This window comes from Pipistrellus kuhlii, unplaced genomic scaffold (genome assembly GCF_014108245.1).
Source record: "Pipistrellus kuhlii isolate mPipKuh1 unplaced genomic scaffold, mPipKuh1.p scaffold_m20_p_1, whole genome shotgun sequence".
Lineage (NCBI taxonomy): Eukaryota > Metazoa > Chordata > Mammalia > Chiroptera > Vespertilionidae > Pipistrellus > Pipistrellus kuhlii.
Window position 1 is genome coordinate 31,065,079 of NW_023425404.1, and position 17,841 is coordinate 31,082,919.

The window sequence follows — 17,841 nt, forward strand, 5'->3', positions numbered from 1 at the left end:
CATTGCAAGGCCTGGTGGGACGGATTTGGCCCGCGGGCCTTGTGTTTGACACCTGTGCTCTAAACCCTCTCCAGCCCCAGGGCCTTTGCACGAGTTGTCTGGATAAGCATCGCATTCAAAAAACGCCTTTGCTGATCCTGTCTCGACCTGAATTAAACCTCACTGTGGCCTTTATTATATCCCTCTTCACATGTATCACGGTTTGCGACTATTTCACGTGTTTGTATATTCCTTTGGGGTCTTTGAGCTCCATGAGGTGTCTGGCACAAAGTAAACACAGCGAATTTTTACTTAAAAAGAAAATGAAGAAGTAGGATTTACACACAGGGAGCCACCCAGACCCTACAGTGGAATGCGGGCGGAGGCCGAGTGTGGGGCACAGCGGGAAGGGGTGTCGGAGGGAGGGAGAGTGACAGGAGACTTCCCGCAGGGGTTCTGAAGCCCACAGAGTAATGGGGGTTTGGTTGTGGGCTTGGAGTTTCTTTCTAGAACATTCCTTCTCTCCTAAGGTCCCACCCTTAGGATTACTTTGACCCATTTTGCTCTAAGGATGGGTTGGGGCAAGAAGGCCCTGGACTCATTCAGAAGCCAAGGATCCAGGCTCCAGAGTTGGGCTGTTAAGTAATGAACCCGGGAGAAGGCACCCCGGGAGGCTGGCAGGTGCTTCGTGGTGCGGGATGTGGTGTGGCTTCCCGGAGAGGGCGTCTGGGGGGCCGGAGCTGATGTGTGTCCCTCCCCACCGTCAGGATGGGGTGCTGCTGGGAGCTGTGGGCGCCTACGACTGGAACGGAGCTGTGCTCAAGGAGACCAGCGGCGGCAAGGTCATCCCCCTCCGAGAGTCCTACCTGAAGGAGTTCCCCGAGGAGCTCAAGAACCACGGCGCGTATCTGGGTGAGAGCCCGTGGGGGCGCTGTGGGCAGTGGGCAAGGAGGGGCCCCGGGGAGCCACACCGCCCACCCGTGACCCGAGGGGCCCACCCGTGAGCATTCTGTGCTGATTCGAGCCGGGGTCAGGGCCATCGCCTCTTCCGCCTGGCGCCACCACGCCAGCACCCTACCCGGCGAGTGAGCAGGTAGAATAAATGACAAGCCATGCACCTGCCCCTGAAATGTGCTCCCGTGGATGTTTCTAATGCTCCTCCTCCTCCTAGAAGGTCCTGGTGGGTAAGCCAGGCTGAAGGATCCTCGTGAAACCCTGGTCTTAACCACAGGCACCACCTCTCCTGCTCCTCCTCATTCTGGGGCAGAGTCTGGGTCTCTGGAAGATTCCTCCCTACGTGCCCCAAGGGAGTGGGGAGACTGGGGGAAGGAGACGGGGAGGCCCGGCTCTCTGCCTCCATGGGGAAGCTGTATGGCCTGCTGGCCGAGCCCTCTGGGCAGGCCTTCGGAGGCGGGTTCAGCTTTCAGGGTGGCCCTGCCTGCTGGTCAAAGAGCCACATGGGAACCGAAGCCCCAGCCAGCAGACTGATGGGAAATTCTCAGTGCTGCCGGGAGCTTTGCCCGGCAGCCCACGCTTGCCCTCAGGGCATGCAGCCCCGGGCCCCTCCCGCCACCACCATCTGCCACTTGGAAGGCCCGAGGCCTGGGGCCAGTTGAAAGCATTTCCAGCAGGACCACTGAGGGCTCAGCTCAGAAGAAGTCTCTGCTCCACACCGCAAGGCTAGCCCCACCCCCTCATGCAGGCATCTGTGGTTGTGCTAAATGCACAGCCACAGTAGCCACCCCACGTGGCATCTGGCCCCACTGACCTTTCAAGCCCCGTTTCCCAGGTCACCTCCAGGGGTCAGAGAAGTTGTGTCTGGAACCAGAGTAGACACCCTGCTGCTCCCACACTCCCAGCCACTGAACCAGCTCCACTGTGCATCCTGCAGCCACTCTGGAACCAACTGCTAGGAACCGGCTGACAGTGTCACACACATGCCCGCACATGCACACACATGCACACACACAGGAGTGCACACATGGCAGAAGGAGATGTCCATTCCCAGAAAGAGCCCAGGAACTGCCAGCAGGCCTGACACCCATCTAAAAACCGCAGTCCAAGATTCAAAATCATCTGGCAGAGAGTGGAACTCCGCTTTGCCTGGTTTCGGAGAGATGCTGCACGGTCACCCTCTGGGCGCTGAGTGGGCAGCTCGAGAGTCACCGTGATCAGGCAATGCCATCCTGAGAACACAGATGGGCGTCTTTCCAAAGAGCCCTGGCTTTCCATTGCTTCCTATTCTGCGTGGCGTGTGTGTGGCCTGAGAGGACCTGGGACCTCCCTCCTTTGAGTCTGCAGAGCTTTGGGGCTGCAAGAATCCCTGAGGTCTTTGCAGCCACACAGACAACATTGGTGATCATGAGCCACTAGGCAAGGATTTATGGGAATGGAGAGGGCACTGTTTGGTCCCCAATAAACAGGTAGTGAGGATCAAAAACCAAGCCTGCCTGATATGAAATGAAACGTGGCCTGGGCTCACCCTTCTCCCTCCTGCTGCCGGTGAAGGAGGGGATGTGATCATTCCAGGTCAGGGTCGCCGTTAGTGGCCCCGCCTGGCTTCCTGTATCCTCCGGCCAGCAGGGTTGGGTGCAGGCCTGGGAATGACTGCCCTGAGCTTCGGCATCTGCCCAGCCGGCCGGCCCTGAATGCACCCCCTGCCCCGGCCTGTTCTCCGCACAGCAGAGCCGTGCGTGGGGCCCGGCAGGGCCTGCAGAGCACGCGGGCCAGAGACCAGCCTGTTTCTTCTGCGGCAGGGTACACAGTCACATCGGTCGTGTCCTCCAGGCAGGGGCGGGTGTACGTGGCGGGAGCCCCCCGGTTCAACCACACCGGCAAAGCCATCCTGTTCACCATGCACAACAACCGGAGCCTCACCATCCACCAGGCCCTGCGGGGCGAGCAGGTAAGGAAGGGAGGGAGGAGCAGAGAGGGCTGGGCCAATGGGAAAGCTGGGCTGGCGGGGTCTCTGAAGCTCTTCTCTTCCCTCTCAGTAGGACGGTCCCCAGACCCACACACATCATTCCTGGGTGGGGGACATCTCTCTCCCTCCCACCAGCCTCGGAGCAAACTAGTCCAGCCCCAGAAAGCCAGGCCTGGTCCCTCTGCTGAGCATGTGCTTGCCTGCCTTTCATGGACCTCACCCCGACTGCCAGCTTCTTCTTGCTCATGTTTAGAGCTCATGGCTAGAAGCAGCATCTAGGCCACATGTGTCAAACACAAGGCCCGCGGGCCAAATCCGTCCCGCCAGGCCTTGCAATGTGGCCCGCACCGCGCTGTCATCACTGCACTCCGCTGCGTTTCCATCACAATGACAGTTTATGACTGTTCAGTAAACGATTCGGCCCGCGATTTAGGCTGGATTTTAGGATTTTGGCCCCTTCTCTGATTGAGTTCGACACCCCTAATCTAGGCTGTGCTTCCCGGCCTGGGCTGCAGGTCCCTCGGTGTCCCGCGGGGCAGTCATGCTCCCTAAGCCACCTTCTCACTGCCAGGAGTGGGAGCGATTGTGCACCCATCGCCTCGAGGCCCCAGGGGTTCGCCAAGACGCCAGCCTCTTCCCTTTTCCTGGAATGTTAGCAATGCAGAACGGTACGGCGGCCAACGCCACTGCCCCGCCTGGGGTGTGGTGGACAACCAGACCGTGCTGCGGAGAGTCCCGTGTTGGACGGTCATGAGCGCAGATGGAAAGCTAAGACAACAGTCACTGGTGGTGAAAAGGTCATTTCAGTAGCCGAGGAAGCCTGCCGTCCTGGGAAGCAGCATAGCTTTTCCATGGTTATGGAGTGGGCTCGTGGCTGGGTCAAGTTCAGCACTCAGGACTCTCGGTGGGGCTCTTGCATTGTGCCACCTCCTAACCCCCAACCCCAAAACCAGGCCTCGGCCCCTCCTGACTAGCAGGATCCAGCATCCATGGCATCCTGGGCCTGAGGCTGGGCCCTGTCCAGGTCTTACTGTCCCAGCTTACAGAGCCTGGAACGGCCCTGTCTCTGGCACCGGCTACTGCCCTGTCCTGTCGCCTTGAGGACAAGTTCCTCCCTGGGTCTAACCTAAACCCCTCCAGCTGTAGGAAGCCCTCATCCCACCATTCCTCTTGGCATCTCAAGGGCAATGGTGGACCCAGGACCCTGCTCTGTCCCCCAGCCTCTGCCCTCTCCACCCACACTTCGCCAGGGCCAGCTCCTTTGGGAATCCAAGCCTAGACCCTGAGAGCTGGAGGGAATTTGCTGATGGATTTATGACATTTTTACTGCCCAGTCCCGCCTCCAACATCCGAGAGAGAAACCGCAGTGCTGAAGGCAGCTAAATGAAGTGGATTCTAAATCACCATGACCCACATAGCTGAGGCCACATATTTAGACAAATGTCTCCCTCCCCCACACACACCCCTTATTTTTTCTCAGTCTGCCTTTTAATTACTTTAGGCAAGCACATCTTTTGCCCCGGGTTTGTGATTTTTGTTTTTCTCTTCTGTATTTTTATGTTCTCCTTAGTTTAAAGCTGTTCACGCTTTAGGATAGTTTTTTTTCTGAAAGCACCCTAAGTCAGGAGGTGACTGGGAGAGGGAGAGTTATGGGTTCGGGTGTTAGACAGACCCAAGTTCCAGCCACTTTGGCCATGACCTTGTGCAAGTGACTCAAATTCTCTGAGCTTCAGCTCCTTCCCTGTCAGAGGGCCATGATGTCTCTTCAGGAAACATGAGGCTCATGCCTGCAAACCCGAGGCTGTAAAGTGTATCATACAGGCCTGTCCCTGGGAAGCCTCCTTCCCGTTCCTGGGTGACCCACTGGTTGAATAAACATTTACTGAGTGCACCCCCCCCCCTGTGCCAGACAGGGTGCCACCGCCTGGAGGGAACTCAGCAGGCACAGTGCCCACCTCACAAGGCACCTGTGGAGGGAGCAGCCGCTGGTGGGAGGAGTCTGAGGCCAGGGGAGCATCCAGAAGGGGCACCCACTGTGGGGAGTGGAGTGGGAAGGGCAGAGATGCTTCTAATAGAAAGTGACCTGAGGGATGGTAGGCATTCATGGGGCAGGGAGAGACGAGAAGGCCTGGGGCTTCTGCCGAAGAGAAAGCACAGGATGTGGCAGGAGGGGTTGTAGGAGCCAGACGTGGGGGACGGAGGGAGGCAGGTCCAGCAGCATCACACCGGAGAGTTTGGGCTTTTTCCCAAAAGCAAGGAAGCAGCATGGTCAGCGGCTAGAGGCCACTCTGGCTGTGCGTGGGGTGGGCTGGAGGGGCCTGGATGCAGGGAGGCCCTTGGATGGTGCCCGATCTGGAGGGAGCAGCAGACGGGGAAGTAGATGGATCGGCGCCCTGTTCGGCAAACATCAGGTGGGACTCGCTGGGCGACTGCAGGTGGGAGAGGGCAAAGGGTGGGGCCGGGGAGGACCCCCTGGTTGATTGGGTGCTGGCGCCCTCACTGAGGTGGGGAGTGTGGCACCTGGTGTGGGAGAGGGACACAGTGACTGCTCAAAGCTGGAAAGAAATCGTAATTCACCACACACGGTGCTAATCCCAGCATCTGTGACATTAAAAATTGAAACGAGTTAAGTGTTCAACAATAGAGGACTGATTAAACACATTGGCACAGGCATAATGTTGGATATTATAGAATCAGCAATGTTGTGTAGTAAAAAATAACAAATGCTCATGCTCCATCAGTATGCCAACCATATGTATAATATGTTCCTAGGTTGGAAAAATAGACCAAACACACACACACACACACACACACACACAGGGCACAGGGCACACAACCTAGAGAAAACAGACTGGAAAAAACACACTGAAAGGCTCACAGCAGCTGGAGTTTGGACAAGGGATGACCTTTATTCTCTTCTTTAGGCCTTTTTGTTATGTTGCTCTTTTTGCCATTATAATGTGTCCGTTACAAACAGAAGAGATGGCAGTCACTAAGACTGAACACTGGAAAGAAGAGTGGGGCAGAGCTATATAACAAGGAAAAAGGAGGAGAAAGGACAGACTGACAGGGCCAGTCTGCTCCGTGGGATGGGGTAAGGGAGGGAGGCGTGAGAAGGGGAGGGCCTTCTGGTGTGTTCACCCTAAATTCCGAGCCAAAGGCTGTGGTCTGTCTGGCGAGGCGAGGCTCCCAGCAGCCCAGCCCCCGCTCCCCCTGTGCCGCAGATAGGCTCTTACTATGGCAGTGAGATCACCGCGGTGGACATCGATGGCGACGGGGTGACCGACGTCCTGCTGGTGGGCGCCCCCATGTACTTCAGCGAGGGCCGGGAGCGAGGCCGGGTGTACGTCTACACCCTGAGACAGGTACTGATTTGGGGGGACGGGCGGCCTCCCAGGGGCACCTGGTCCCTGCCTTCGCCCTGGTTCCCCCGAGGAAAGCTGGGTCACAGAAAGGCCCATGGCCACTGCTGAGCCAGGCCGAGGAGGGCGTCTGTAGCCAGAGGAGGGACGCTGGGGAGAGCGGCGAGAGGGGAGGCTGCAGGCCAGAGGGCGTCATGGTCCCGAGGGCCCTTGCCAAGGCGCCCTGAGCCTTTCCCTGCCCCTGCTTTTCCAGAGCCGGTTTGTTTACAACGGGACGCTGCAGGATTCCCACAGCTTCCAGAACGCCCGCTTCGGGGCCTCCATCGTCGCCGTGCGCGACCTCAATCAGGATTCCTACAACGACGTGGCGGTGGGAGCCCCGCTGGAGGACAGCCACGCGGGGGCCGTCTACATCTTCCACGGCCTCCGCGGCAGCCTCCTGAGGGCGCCCAAGCAGGTAGCGCCAACGCGGGGCGCGGCGCCCTCCAGCCTCGTGGCTCCTGCACAGCCATCGGCTCAGGCTGTCTCCTGGGTCCTCATCCCGGGAAGGATCCCTCTCCTGCCTCTGTGTCCAAATGGTGAACCGGGCACATTTTCCTTCGGGGACTCCCACATCACCCCTGTGGGCACCTCTCCCTGCGTACCTCCATCTCAGCAGCCACAGCAGAGCCCCGGGCCTCACCCTTTCTCTTTTTTTTTTTTTTCTTTTTTTTTTTTTCTTTTTTTTTTTTTTCTTTTTTTTTTTTTCTTTTTTTTTTTTAATACATTTTATTGATTTTTACAGGGAGGAAGGGAGAGAGATAGAGAGCTAGAAACATCGATGACAGAGAAACATCGATCAGCTGCCTCTTGCACACCCCCTTCTGGGGATATGCCCGCAACCAAGGTACATGCCCTTGACCAGAATCGAACCCCGGACCTTTCAGTCCCCAAGCCGACGCTCTATCCATTGAGCCAAACCGGTTTCGGCCGGACCTCACCCTTTCCACATGCATCCGTGCACCTGACACAGCGGAGAGCTCCCATCCGCTGGCTCTTCTCCAGAAATGCTTCAGACCGGTCACCTTGCTCTCGGCCCTCAGGCCCCGTCCCTGCAAGGTTGTTTTCTTTGCTTAATGTTACTAGGGAGACAGTCTAATCGGCCACGTTTGCGGTACTGATGGGTTACCCGCCAGGTACCGTAGACTTACACTTCCTGGGGAACTCTTTTCAGACACAGTGCTTTAGTCCAGAGGCACAGTCTAGAGCAGTGGGTCTCAACCTTCCTGATGCCGCGGCCCTTTAACACAGTCCCTCGTGTTGTGGTGACCCCCAACCATAACGTTATGTTCGTTGCTACTTCAGAACTGTAATTTTGCTACTGTTAATGAATCGTAACGTAAATATCAGGGTCTTAGGTGACCCTGCTAGCGGTTCTCAACCTGTAGGCCATGACCCGCAGGTTGAGAACCACTGCTGTAGAGCCTAAGGCCATGGAAAACACAGATATTTACATTACGCTTCATTAACAGTAGCACCATTACAGTTCTGAAGAAGCAACGAAAAGAATTTTATGGTTGGGGGTCACCACAACATGAGGAACTGCATTAAAGGGTCGAGGCTTAGGAAGGTTGAGAACCACTGACCTAAAGGCAGGCATTTCAGGGGCCAGCACAGACCAGGAGAGGAGAGAGCTTTGGGCTGGAGGCTCCATTCGGGGTTCCCACTTGTATTTGCCCATTAGGGCCCCCCTACACCCCCCCCCCCCCTCAGTCTAACAGTGTCCGGTCCCAGCTTTCTCGTCCCTCTCCCAGAGAATCGCTGCCTCGGAGCTGGCTCCCGGCCTCCAGTATTTCGGCTGCAGCCTCCACGGGCAACTGGACCTCAACGAGGATGGGCTCGTCGACCTGGCGGTGGGCGCCCTGGGCGGCGCTGTGATCTTGTGGTGGGTCCCTCCGCTTTCCTTGGCTCGTGGCTCTCCGGAGAGTCACAGCGGACGCGGGGTTTAAAAGCTGTGCTTGGGGATCCGGGTCCCCTTCTGTAACCATGGTCAGCCGAACTCCCCCTGCTCCTCCCCCGTGGTGGTTACAAGTCTTTGTAGGGAACGACTACCTTATGTCAAAGTCCCAGCCCCTCTTCCCAGTGGCGTTCTAAGATGTTGGGGCACTGGGTGTCAAAGAGCGCCTCTTAGAATGTACCCTACACGCCCTGGCTCCTTAAGCATTTCTTCGGCTTCAGCTTCTCAAGCTCCTTAAAGGAACAGCTCTCCCTCCTCCGCCGGGGAGAAGAATGTATGTAATACAGAGATTACTTCTCTCCAAAGCCCTTCGCACTACTTGTCTTCCTTCCCGGGGCCTAATTCCTGCACCAACCTGCTAGACATTTGCCGTCTGTCTGCACACAGTCTCTCTCCTTAGCAGACGTCTACAGCTTTAAAAAAAAAAAAAAAAAAAAAAAAAAAAAAGCTTTCTTAAAGCCTTTATATTTTACCATGTGGTGGCTACTTTTTGAGCTGAAAAAAAATTTTTTTTAATTTGAACTTTTTTTGTATGAGATTTTTTTTCATCATAAATAGGGTAACTTAAGGAAAATTTGTAAAGTAAATAAGTCGCTCCGTTTCATCACCTAATCGTCACCACTGTTAACATTTTGGCCTATCCCTTTTGAACTTTTTTCCGCCTGCATATAATGGTCTATAAATGCAGCCACATTTTCCATACAACTCATAAGAGGCATCAAACCGGCCGTGGTGTGGCTTCGCAGGGTGGTAAAGGAGGAGCGGACATGCTGTTGGGCCTCAAGACTATTCCCTCCCGTGGGGCCGTGCGTGAGGCCAGCTTTTCTAGCAGACAGCTGAAGCTTGGGCGTTAATGCTCTGGGGGGGAGGGCTTCCGCAGCGGCCTGCGATGGGCGTGTGACCACCGTGGAGAACTCTGCAGGCTCAGCCTGGCGCCTTCTCACTGTCTCTCCAGAGGGGGGACGCCACCTCCACTCCCTGCAATAGCATCAGGGGGGGAGCAGGGCACCTGCGGGCTCCTCATGTCCCCCAGTGGCCATGGCCGAGCTCCAGCTGCCCGCACCCCCAGGTGGTGGCCCCGGCCGCTGGGCGCGCAGGGGGAAGGGTCTCTGTGGGAGCGGCCCAGCTCTCTGGGACAGTCTGCTCGAACCCTGTGGGGGCTCTTAGGTCGTTGGAGGTGGCAGCTCAGACGGTAAAGGTATTCACTGTATTGGTTCCAGTCAGGAAGCCAGACAGGTGACTAAGACCCAGGGTAAGGTGTACATGTGGCCTAGCGGGTCCTTAGGGTGAAACTAAGAACTAAGTAAGTGCTTTACAGGAAACAAAGTGGGCGCATACACACCCCAACAGGAAGGACTGATCAAGCTCTAGCCTCCGAGTCCACGGGAAGGGCCGCCTGAGCAGTGATGGGCTTGTGGGCAGAGCCCCTTGGGGAGACTAGGTCCCACGATCTCCCATCAGACTGCCTGCCGGTTAGCATCACCTGGGCAGCTTTTAAATCTTTCACTGCCCAGGCTTTGCCCAGCCACAATAGTTTTTAAAGACTCCCCAGTGCTTGTTTCCCATGGATAGCTGAGTTTGAGAACCACTGAGGGGAGCTATTATGTTTGCACACCACACTGTCTCACTACCTGCTTTGATACTTCCAATTCCCGTGAGAGAGGTCACATGACCTGCCCAAGGTCTCTGGAGGAACCAACGGAGCCAAGACCCAAAACCACCCTTTTCACTCCACAGCAAGTGCACAGCACCCCACCCCACCCCCGCCCCCCATATGCTACAAAGAGCAGAGTCTTAGCACAGACAGTCACGCAGAAACTCTGAAGCATCTATAATACATCCACTACACTTACTTCTTTTCATACTCACTTCCAGTTTGGAAGGAATGCATTTCCTTCCCGGAGTAGGTTTGACTTAGACCAGGGGAAGAGTACGTTTGCGTCTCCATGGCTGCCTGGACGGGCGGTGCCGGGTGGACCGGTGTGGACTCTCAGGACAGGGAATGGGTCCCCCCTTTAGCTGCGTGCTGGACTCACCTGGGAGCTTTCACACCAAGCCCTGCCCAGTCTGGTCCAGGGGCCAACAGCAGCAGCAATCCCCACAACTTGCTAGAAATGCGGCATCTGTGCCCACCTATCAATCAGGTCTGCAGTCTCCCAGGCCCCCAAGAGACATGCCAGTGTTAAAATATAGAAGCACTGGCCCTAGCCGGCTTAGATCAATGGATGGAGCGCCAGCCTGCGGACGGAAGGGTCCCAGGTTCTGTTCTGGCCAAGGGCACGTGCCTGGGTTACGGGTTTGATCTCCAGTGGGGGGTGTGCAGGAGGCAGCCGATCAATGATTCTCTCTCATCACTGATGTTTCTATCTCTCTCTCTTCCCTTCCTCTCTGAAATCAATAAAGACATATATATATATGTCTTATATATATGCACTGCTTTAAGACATGGCAGTGCCGATTCTGTGTACAACTTGGGCACAGGATTTCTCAAGCTCTCCCGATTACTCTGACGTTTATCCGGGTTAGAATCCACTGTTCTAAACGCGACGGGGAGGCCAAAGGAAGTCAGTGAGGTCCGCAGCAAGGAAAACAGTGAAGAGCTGCCTCAAGGAGCCAGGGGGTCGCTGAGCCTGTTTTGCCCCAATTCTTCCACAACTAGGGTCCGTCCCCTCTACCACCGCCCCATCCCCACACACTGCCTCACCCTCCAGGCATGGTTTTGCGTATTCCACCCCCCTCTGCTCTCCGCCTGCCCCCAGGTCACAGCGGGGCCGCCCTGGGCCCACCCACCCCAGCTGCCGCCCTTCCTCTCCAGGTCCCGCCCCGTGATCCAGGTCAATGCCAGCCTCCGCTTCGAGCCGCCCAAGATCAACATCTTCCACCGGGACTGCAAGCGCAGTGGCAGGGACGCCACCTGCCTGGCCGCCTTCCTCTGCCTCACGCCCGTCTTCCTGGCGCCGCACTTCCAGACGGCCACCGTCGGTAAACCAAGCCCTCCTCCCCATCCCACCCCCCCATGGCCGATGGGATTGCTCTGTTTCAAAAGCTGTGCTCTCACTGGGTAAAAGTTCCAGGTCACACCTAGAGCCACCTCTGATGGCTGCTAGATGCCCATCGGACGCTCTAGCTGTGGAGGACAGGGGGGGTAGCATGCCAGTGACAGCGGGGACCAGAGGAAAGGCCTGGAGGAGAAGGAGATGGTAGGGGTGCAGTTTGGATCAGAACAGAGGACTGGAAGCAGTGGAGTAAGTTGGATGCGAATGCCACGGAGTCAGCCGGAGGGGAGCGGGGACAGGGATCAGGCGATGGAGACCCCGCAGCCGCGGGCTCTGCCGAGGAGGAGGAGGTGTAAGCCTGCAGCAGGGCGGGCGCCTCTGAGGGTCCATCACTTCACCTCCGGCCAAGGCTGGGCTCAGACACTGCTCAGGGCAGCCTTGGGCCCAGGCAGGCCTAGGACCCAGGCAGGGCCGTGCAGGAATGGGGGCTACAGAGAGCTTCTCAGCCAGGGAGCAGGGCCACCCAGACGAAGGAGAAACAGGTGTCGGGGGGAGATGAGGACAGAGTCGGGCCTGGTGGTGTGCCTTTCTCCCAGCTGCGACCTGGGAAAGGAGAAAGATGCCAGGATTCACACGCCCAGAAGGGCCTGGCCTTCCTGGAATCCGAGAAAGATCAGCCTCGCTGAAGGGGAGGGGCTGTAGGACTTCAACCCCAGATCAGAGTCTGAAGTTGGAGGAAGTGGAGGGAAGCTGGTGGGAGCTGGCCAGCCTCCCCCGCTAGTGTGAGGGGGCCTGCTGCCTGCAGGGGCTCTGGGCCAGACCTGCCGGCATCCCAGAGCCAGGGTGAGCGCTGGGAGAGAAAGGGCAGAGGCGGGAAGGTGTGTAGAATCCGGGAGGGGCTCACACGGGCATCACCCTGATCCTTGTTCTGTCTCCTCTCCTCCTACTGCATTCACTTTGCCCTCCATTTCTCCCTCTTTCACGTTCCCTCACTGTAAGCCTCATTTCCCTTCCTCTTCTCTTCGGTTCCTTTCTTCTCTCCTTTCTCCTTCGTCGCCTGCTCTCTGCACGGGAGTTTCCTGCCCACACTGGGCCTCCTGAGGGGAGAGGAGCAGCTCTGTGCTGGCCAGCCTGGAGGGCTCCCTGGAGGAGGCTGACTTCCAGGGGCTGTTTTAAACGAGAGGCAAACAGCCTTGGGTGGAACTGTGGCTTCGCCCTCAGGGCCTTCCCCTCTCCCTCCTCCAGGCATCAGGTACAACGCCACCATGGATGAGAGGCGGTACACGCCACGAGCCCACCTGGACGAGGGTGGGGACCGATACACAAACAGGGCTGTGCTGCTCTCCTCCGGCCGGGAGCACTGCGACCGGATCAACTTCCACGTCCTGGTGAGCCTGACGCCCTGCAGCCCCGCTAGCAGAGCCCGAGTTCCGGCAGGAAGGGGCCCGGGGCTGGGATGCGGGTGCTGCCGCAGGAAGCCAGAGAGCTCAGCTGGTGCCAGTGGAGACCGCAGGGGGTCAGCCAGCGGGCAGTGCCCTAGGCCGAGGCCACCCCCTACTCAGGCGCCAGAGAAAAGGCCATTGGGACACTCCACCTACCAGTGAGAGTGCCCTCCCCCGAAACCCCTTCTCCCAGCTCCCAGGCGCCCACTGCTTCTGTAGCAGGGGTGATGTGGAGGGAGCGCTCGGGGAGCGCTGGTGGAAGGAGAGGGGTCAGCCGGCAGGGACCGTGGCTTGGGGAAAAAAGAGGAAGTGAGCATCGGCTGGAAATGAAGACCAGGTGAGGCCAGTGAGGCGGACACGCTGGGAGGAGGGACAGGGAGAGGCAGAGAGGGAGAACCCATGAGGGGCTGGTGCCCCATTTAATGGATAAAGAAACTCCAAGTCCCCAGGCCACAGCGCCAGCCTCAGGGACACAAGCAGGAGGAGGCCCCTGGCCCAGGAGGCAGCGGGCAGCGTCCGGAAAGCTCGTGGGGGTGAGACGTCCTCACGTCTGTTCCTATGGCGCCTCTGCTGATGTGCTGGCAACGGGGCGTCACGGTGCAAGGGGGGGTCTGGGAAGGGGGGTGCAGCATCGCCAGCACCGGGGACCTCGTTAGAAATGCACATCTTCCAGCCCCGCCCCAGACCTACAGACTCAGAAACTCCGGGGGTGGGACTCAGTGTGTTAACCGCCCTCCCCCTTCCCGGGCATCCGGCAGCTTCTCCAGTTTGGGAGCCAAGGCCTTCCTACAAAGAAGCCACGCGTGTCAGGATCAGGGTTCCCTGAGGGAGATTTTTTAGGACCTCCAAGCATCCCTCTGGCCGCCTATACAGACCAACCGGGAGCACGCCTGTTTGGCCCCAGGCTTGTTCCTTCATGGGTTAACGCCCTGAGCCAGCCCTGTCCCAGCGCTGCCTGTGCTGAGAGGCTTCCGACACAACCAGGAGCTTGAGAGCCACATGGCCGTGGCAGTGGCGGTGGCAGTGGCAGTGGCAGTGGCCGTCGTGGTGGCGGTGACGGGTCTGGACAGGATGTGGAAGGGGTGCTGCCTGGCTGCCCGGAGGTGGAGGTGTTGGGAGCTGGGTGCCTGGCCATGAAGGAGGAGCAGGAGCTGGTGAGGCACCCAGGCAGCCAGGTGGCCACAGGCCGAGCCCAGGGCCTTGTCCAGGAGACACGCTCTCCAGCTGCGGCCCCCACGGCAGCTCCTCGCCCCGGTCCTCCTGCTGAGGGCCCACGGGGCACTGCCCTCTGGTTCCGGGAGGTGACATGCCTCTCAGAGGTCCCGGCCCAGGAACGGTGGGTGCCCCCTCTGCCCTCACCTGCCCTCTCTCCTCCCGCACAGGACACCGCTGACTATGTGAAGCCAGTGGCCTTCTCAGTGGAGTATTCCTTGGAGGACCCCGACCACGGCCCCATGCTGGACGATGGCTGGCCCACTACCCTCAGAGTCTCGGTACGTCCAGGCCCAGAGCACACAGCCCTGGTGCAGGCCCCAGCCGCGCCCCTGCCTCCAGACCTGGGGGGGCGGGGGGCAGCCCCGAAGGAATTCTCCCCCTGCACCTGCCCCCAAACCCGCAGCACGCTCCCTCCCGCCCCCCTGTGGCCTGTGCTGAACCATCTTTTGAGGGGAAGGACCAGGCCTTCTATTGGAGGCCCCCGCATCCCCGCACAGGGTGAGTGAGTGAGCACTGAGTGGATCACAGGACTGAGGGGCCTCCCTTACAGATGAGGGCACTGGAGGCCCGAGGGTGCCTGGTCTGCTGCTTGTTGAATGACTGGCTGATAGCAGACACCCTTCCCACTGCTCCTAAGTATTCCAAAAGCAGGTGCTTTCGCCTCATCCGGGGCTCTGGCCCCGCCCTCACCCACGTTTCCTAACCCCTGCTGGAGGGGCATCAGAATGTTCTGAAGTCTGACACAAGTCACCCTGCCGTCTGCCATTCCTTACACATCCCACTCAGAGGAGAGGTCAAACGGGTACCAATTCTGTCCGAGCTGTGCTGGGAAACCAGACAAATGTGTAAACTTCAGGGTCTCAGACCTGCTCGAAACAGACCACAAAGCTCTCAAGATACTGTGACCTGTGAGGTCTGGCCTCTGAGATGACTGCACAGAACCCAGCCGGCAAACAAAATTTCAGATACTCAACTCACGTACTCACATGTATTTCTCTAACATAAAGGGGTTCCGATACTATCACTTCTGAAAATCCCCTCTTTGCTCCCATTCACCGCCATCAAGTCCCCAGCTCCTCCGGCATCCCCCCTTCCCAGACCTCCCACACTCCGCCGCCCGACCCTCAACCTTCACGCTTCCCCCACCCCTCCTGCTTCTGAGTCACAAATACGCAAGAGAGACTGCCTGGAAATGCAGTAGAGAGCCCTGTAGGTTTGGCTCAGTGGAAAGAGCTCAATCTGCGGATTCAAGGTTCCCGAGTTCGATTCCTATCAGGGCACACGCCCTGGTTGTGGGCTTGATCCCCAGTGTGGGGCATGCAGGAGGCAGCCGATCAATGATTCTCTTTCATCACTGATGTTCCTATCTCTCTATCCCTCTCCCTTCCTTTCTGAAACCAATAAAAATATATTTTTTAAATGCAGTAGAGAGGGAGAGAACTGGACTGACAGAGCCAGGCAAGGGGGCGAGCTGGGCGCACTCAGTCAGCAATGTTTTCCCCATCGCAGTAATAACGAAGCCGTGACAGCACATGACTGTGTGTCACTCACTGTACACACACACGTGGAAGCATATGGGATACTCAGTGCTCTGACTCTGTGATCTCGATGCAAGTTGGTGACAAGGGTCACCGGCCAGGTCCAAAAGCTCCGAGGAAGTGTACCGGGCAGTCAGATGATAGGGTAGAGGGGCTTCCGGAGGAGGTGGCTTCTGACTGGATGTGACGGATGATATGCCGAGCTGAGGAGGACGGGCTTCTCTCCAGGAGCACTGGCAGGAGGTGGGAAACAGCAAGGTGAAGAGATATGTGAAGAAAAGGGAAAAATCGAGCCGTAAAGACAATCTGGGGCACACTCCGGAGGGCTTTGCAAAGCAGCGAAGCTTCTGGAAATCCTGTTCATCTGGACGCCTAGCCCCCAACAAATTAGCAACATTCTTCTCATCACTCTTCCGCAGTCTTAGCTTCTGCTAAACGCCCGGCACTGACCTCTTGGGGGAATGAGCCATTCCATATAATTGAGTAGTTCGGCTGCTGTGACATTAAAGTATTCCTTTTTAATGAACTAACTGGACAGGAGTTTTCCGACGGTTGTCATGGCGTTTCCACACTCCTTACAGCACGCTGGCAGAGGCGGGACCTATGTCACTGGAGACTTGAACTCACCTATGCGGCATGGCTGCTGGAATACATGGAGCCCCTGAGGCCACCAACGTGTCTTGAACTCTGTCCCTTCACAGAATCACCTTTCTGCCCAACTTCCTGTGGCTCTGCCGTCTTCTCTCCTGGCGCTATTACAGTGTGCCTGCTTCTGGCTGCAAAGCCTCCTCCTCCCCTCCCTCCTCTTCATCCCTCCCCATCCTCAGATGGGGAAGCCGAGGGGCAGGCTTGATAGGAATGAGTCTAAACTACGAGCATGTGGGTCTAATAAAGGCCAGAGCTCGCCTTTGAGAAAAGTTCATGGATTTAAGTGACACCTGTTTCCCCTCCCCGGGTTTGGGCTGGGAGTGACAGTTGCTGCTCCTCATGGGCTTGATTTGAGTATCCAACTGCCTGGATGGGCATGGGCACATCAAGCTCAGCACGCCCCTAAACCGGATGTGCCCCTAAGCCAGGGTGCCCCTCCACTTAGCCCCTCCACTTAGGAGCGAATGGTGCAGCCATCTTTCTAGACACGCAAAGGGAGACTCCGCCAACAGCCTGAATCCTTTCTCCCTTAGCCCTGGGAGCCAGGACCTACTGGTCCCTCCCTAAAGTCCATGACCTGTTCTCTCCTCTCCACACCCTCTACCACACTGGCACCGCCATCATCTCCTTCATGAACATTTCATCATCTCCGAGGTCTCCCTGCCTCTGCTCTTGACTCTTCAAGTTCATCCACCCATGGAGGCCAGCAGGGGCCTTCAGGATTCAGGCCTGGCAGTTCACTCCCTGACAAAGGCAGTTAGTGGGTCCTATCCATTGTCAGGCATGACCCCAAGGCCCTTAGGAACCGGCCCCTGCCCATCTGTCCATCTCCCCCACCCCTTGCCATAGCAACACCAAACTATCCACCGTTTCCCCAACTCCCCTTGCTGCTTCGTGCCTCAGGACCTTTGCGTAGGCTCCTCCTCTCTCTGAGACTGTCCTCTCCCTCTGGTCCGTCAGCTAACTGGCTCATCCCTCAGAACTTGCCTGAAGCCTTCTCTGACCATCTAGAGGACAAAATAACTGTTTCCTTCCTCTGCCTCTTCTATTCGTCACACAGATGTTTTCTTTGCACGTTTCACACTAGAATTAGTTGTTCACACACCCATCTTCCCCAGGAGCTGAGAGAAGAATCTGTGCCTTCCTCACCCGATAGCCCTAGGATGGCCACTCGCACAGAAGCGGACCAGTGCATGTCCGCTGGAGCTGACCTGCTGGGGAAGGGGGTACTTTGTGCTACTAGCTCAGCTGAGATCTGAGAGGGACCCAGGAGGAGCTGAGTGTTGAGCCATCTTTTAGAGAAGGGGAAATCTATGCAAAAGCATGAGAAAGGGCAGTGCGGTGTCTGAAAAGGGCAGAGAAGACGAAGCCCGTGTCTAGTGCAGTGGAGAGAGGAGCTGGTGGGCTGTGGGGGTGAGGGACGTGGCCTCCAGGCTGTGGGGTTCCTACACAGCCAGCCCCGCCCCCTGGCTCTCCCGGTCCAGGTTCCCTTCTGGAATGGCTGCAACGAGGACGAGCACTGTGTCCCTGACCTCCTGCTGGATGCCTGCAGTGACCTGCCCACGGCCATGTGAGTCTGGCTCCCGCCCCTACCCCCTCTCCCCTTCCTTCCTGCTGGTGCAGCTGGGAATGCCGGGGCCCTGGTCATTTCCTTCTCATACGCAGCATGGATCAAACACCGAACTTGGAGCCTGGGTCTAGTCCAGGCTCTGCCTCTAACTCCGGGGTGACCTCAGGCAAGT

The 17,841-nt window shown here is 57.6% G+C and overlaps 1 protein-coding gene across 1 annotated transcript in view; it reads left to right on the forward strand.

The window, feature by feature from the left end:
* The window catches only part of ITGA11 (integrin subunit alpha 11), a 116,277-nt gene that overhangs the window by 79,793 nt on the left and 18,643 nt on the right, over nt 1–17,841 (forward strand). The window contains exons 11-19 of the mRNA XM_036437707.2: nt 747–891; nt 2,736–2,884; nt 6,127–6,267; nt 6,518–6,721; nt 8,058–8,188; nt 11,076–11,242; nt 12,502–12,644; nt 14,081–14,191; nt 17,584–17,669. Of these exons, the coding sequence (XP_036293600.1) occupies nt 747–891; nt 2,736–2,884; nt 6,127–6,267; nt 6,518–6,721; nt 8,058–8,188; nt 11,076–11,242; nt 12,502–12,644; nt 14,081–14,191; nt 17,584–17,669 (1,277 nt within the window). The remainder of the gene's footprint in view (nt 1–746; nt 892–2,735; nt 2,885–6,126; nt 6,268–6,517; nt 6,722–8,057; nt 8,189–11,075; nt 11,243–12,501; nt 12,645–14,080; nt 14,192–17,583; nt 17,670–17,841) is intronic.